At 46.7% G+C, this 2,500-nt stretch overlaps 1 protein-coding gene across 10 annotated transcripts in view; it reads left to right on the forward strand.

Annotated features, from left to right (window-relative positions):
* Positions 1 to 2,500, forward strand: part of LOC121688529 (nebulette-like) — an 83,602-nt gene that overhangs the window by 56,474 nt on the left and 24,628 nt on the right. For all 10 annotated transcript variants that reach the window (XM_042068173.1, XM_042068175.1, XM_042068167.1 and 7 more), the window contains 2 exons: positions 1,079 to 1,183; positions 2,221 to 2,334. In XM_042068173.1, coding sequence (XP_041924107.1) covers positions 1,079 to 1,183; positions 2,221 to 2,334 — 219 coding nt within the window. The remainder of the gene's footprint in view (positions 1 to 1,078; positions 1,184 to 2,220; positions 2,335 to 2,500) is intronic.

Raw genomic sequence — 2,500 nt, forward strand, 5'->3', positions numbered from 1 at the left:
TCTAACAGTGTAGAGCAGGTATACATGTTCACAGTGTGGGTTCTAACAGTGTAGAGCAGGTATACATGTTCACAGTGCGGGTCCTAACAGTGTAGATGTTCATCAGTGTGGGTTCTAACAGTGTAGAGCAGGTATACATGTTCACAGTGCGGGTCCTAACAGTGTAGATGTTCATCAGTGTGGGTTTTAACAGTGTAGAGCAGGTATACATGTTCACAGTGCGGGTCCTAACAGTGTAGAGCAGGTATACATGTTCACAGTGCGGGTCCTAACAGTGTAGATGTTCATCAGTGTGGGTTCTAACAGTGTAGAGCAGGTATACATGTTCACAGTGCGGGTCCTAACAGTGTAGAGCAGGTATACATGTTCACAGTGCGGGTCCTAACAGTGTAGATGTTCATCAGTGTGGGTTCTAACAGTGTAGAGCAGGTATACATGTTCACAGTGCGGGTCCTAACAGTGTAGATGTTCATCAGTGTGGGTTCTAACAGTGTAGAGCAGGTATACATGTTCACAGTGCGGGTCCTAACAGTGTAGATGTTCATCAGTGTGGGTCCTAACAGTGTAGATGTTCATCAGTGCGGGTCCTAACAGTGTACATGTTCATCAGTGTGGGTTCTAACAGTGTAGAGCAGGTATACATGTTCACAGTGCGGGTCCTAACAGTGTAGATGTTCATCAGTGTGGGTTCTAACAGTGTAGAGCAGGTATACATGTTCATTAGTGTGGGTCCTAACAGTGTAGATGTTCATCAGTGTGGGTTCTAACAGTGTAGAGCAGGTATACATGTTCACAGTGCGGGTCCTAACAGTGTAGATGTTCATCAGTGTGGGTTCTAACAGTGTACATGTTCATTAGTGTGGGTTCTAACAGTATAGAGCAGGTATACATGTTCATTAGTGTGGGTTCTAACAGTGTAGATATTCGTCAGTGTGGGTTCTAACAATGTAGAGCAGGTATACATGTTCATTAGTGTGGGTTCTAACAGTGTACATGTTCATTAGTGTGGGTTCTAACAGTGTAGAGCAGCAGTAGCTGAGTGTCTCACTCTTCACGTGTGCTCTCTATCTGGGTACAGGTGGCGTATAAGAGCAAGGCCAAAGCCAATCTGTACAACGAGCAGTCTGTTCTGGGCAGGCCTGATATCGAGCATGCAAAGAGGACCTCTTCTCTGGCCAGCCAGGTATCCATCTCATTATTCATGTATAAAAACACCTCAACACAAGTGGAAACAACCAACAACTCATCACGTGATACTAGCAGCTCATTAGCAAGAGGATGCTAACAACAGTGTCCAGTTCAGTAGTCTCTCATCATAACAACAGTGTCCAGTTCAGTAGTCTCTCATCATAACAACAGTGTCCAGTTCAGTAGTCTCTCTCATCATAACAACAGTGTCCAGTTCAGTAGTCTCTCTCATCATAACAACAGTGTCCAGTTCAGTAGTCTCTCATCATAACAACAGTGTCCAGTTCAGTAGTCTCTCTCATCATGTGCTACTAGCAGCTCATTAGCAAGAAATGTCTGGGCTACATTTGGACTTTTTTTCTAATGGCTGTGTGAACAGTATGAAGCAGTATGAAAAAAGTTTTAGAGCTCCTTAAATGACTTTTCCTCAGCTCAGTTTAAAACGAAACTTTGCTTCAGTCCCTTTTGCGTTACATACACATTACATTGCAAAGGTTTATAGTCACTCTTAAGTAGGAATTATATGGCCCAAAAGCAGAAATGGTGGAGTTTGCCAGCATCTCTCTCTCTCTCTCTCTCTTATTTCCTCTCTCTCTCTCTCGCTCTCCCTCTCTTTCTCTCTTTCTCTCTAATGCTTTGGGAGCCAAGCGCTGAGTCATCAAAATCTCAAAAGCACTGGTGACTAAGTGGTGATTGTGTCTATCTTTCATCTTTTTTTTGCACTCTTTTATTTTGGTGTTCTTTTCATCTGTTCACTGCTGCCGATGTTTCTTCCCACATGTTCTTTTCCAAAAGCCTTCTCATTCACTCCACTCCCTTTCTGTGTCCTCAATCCGCTGCGTGATCGAGGGGCCCCTTGTGCCTCCGCGGCGTGATTGGGGGGCCCCCTTGTGCCTCCGCTGCGTGATCGAGGGGCCCCTCGTGCCTCCGCGGCGTGATTGGGGGGGCCCCTCGTGCCTCCACGGCGTGATTGGGGGGGCCCCTCGTGCCTTCCCATCCGTCTGATCCTTCTCATCCTCTGTGTGTCCTCAGGTGAAATATAAGGAGAAGTTTGAGAGGGACCAAAAGGGACAGAAGCCCCAGTATAACCCTGGAGACTGTGTGTCCTTCAAACACACCCAGGCGGCCTCAGCCCTCGCTAGCCAGGTGAGTCCAGAGGAATCCAGGTGAGTCCAGAGGAATCCAGGTGAGTCCAGAGGAATCCAGGTGAGTCCAGAGGAATCCAGAGGAATCTACCGTCACTCAAGCAGACTGCATGCTCACACCGATATGAGTGTAGTGCACTAAGCAGACTGCATGCTCACACCGACCA

Source organism: Alosa sapidissima, chromosome 17, assembly GCF_018492685.1.
Source record: "Alosa sapidissima isolate fAloSap1 chromosome 17, fAloSap1.pri, whole genome shotgun sequence".
Taxonomy (NCBI): domain Eukaryota; kingdom Metazoa; phylum Chordata; class Actinopteri; order Clupeiformes; family Clupeidae; genus Alosa; species Alosa sapidissima.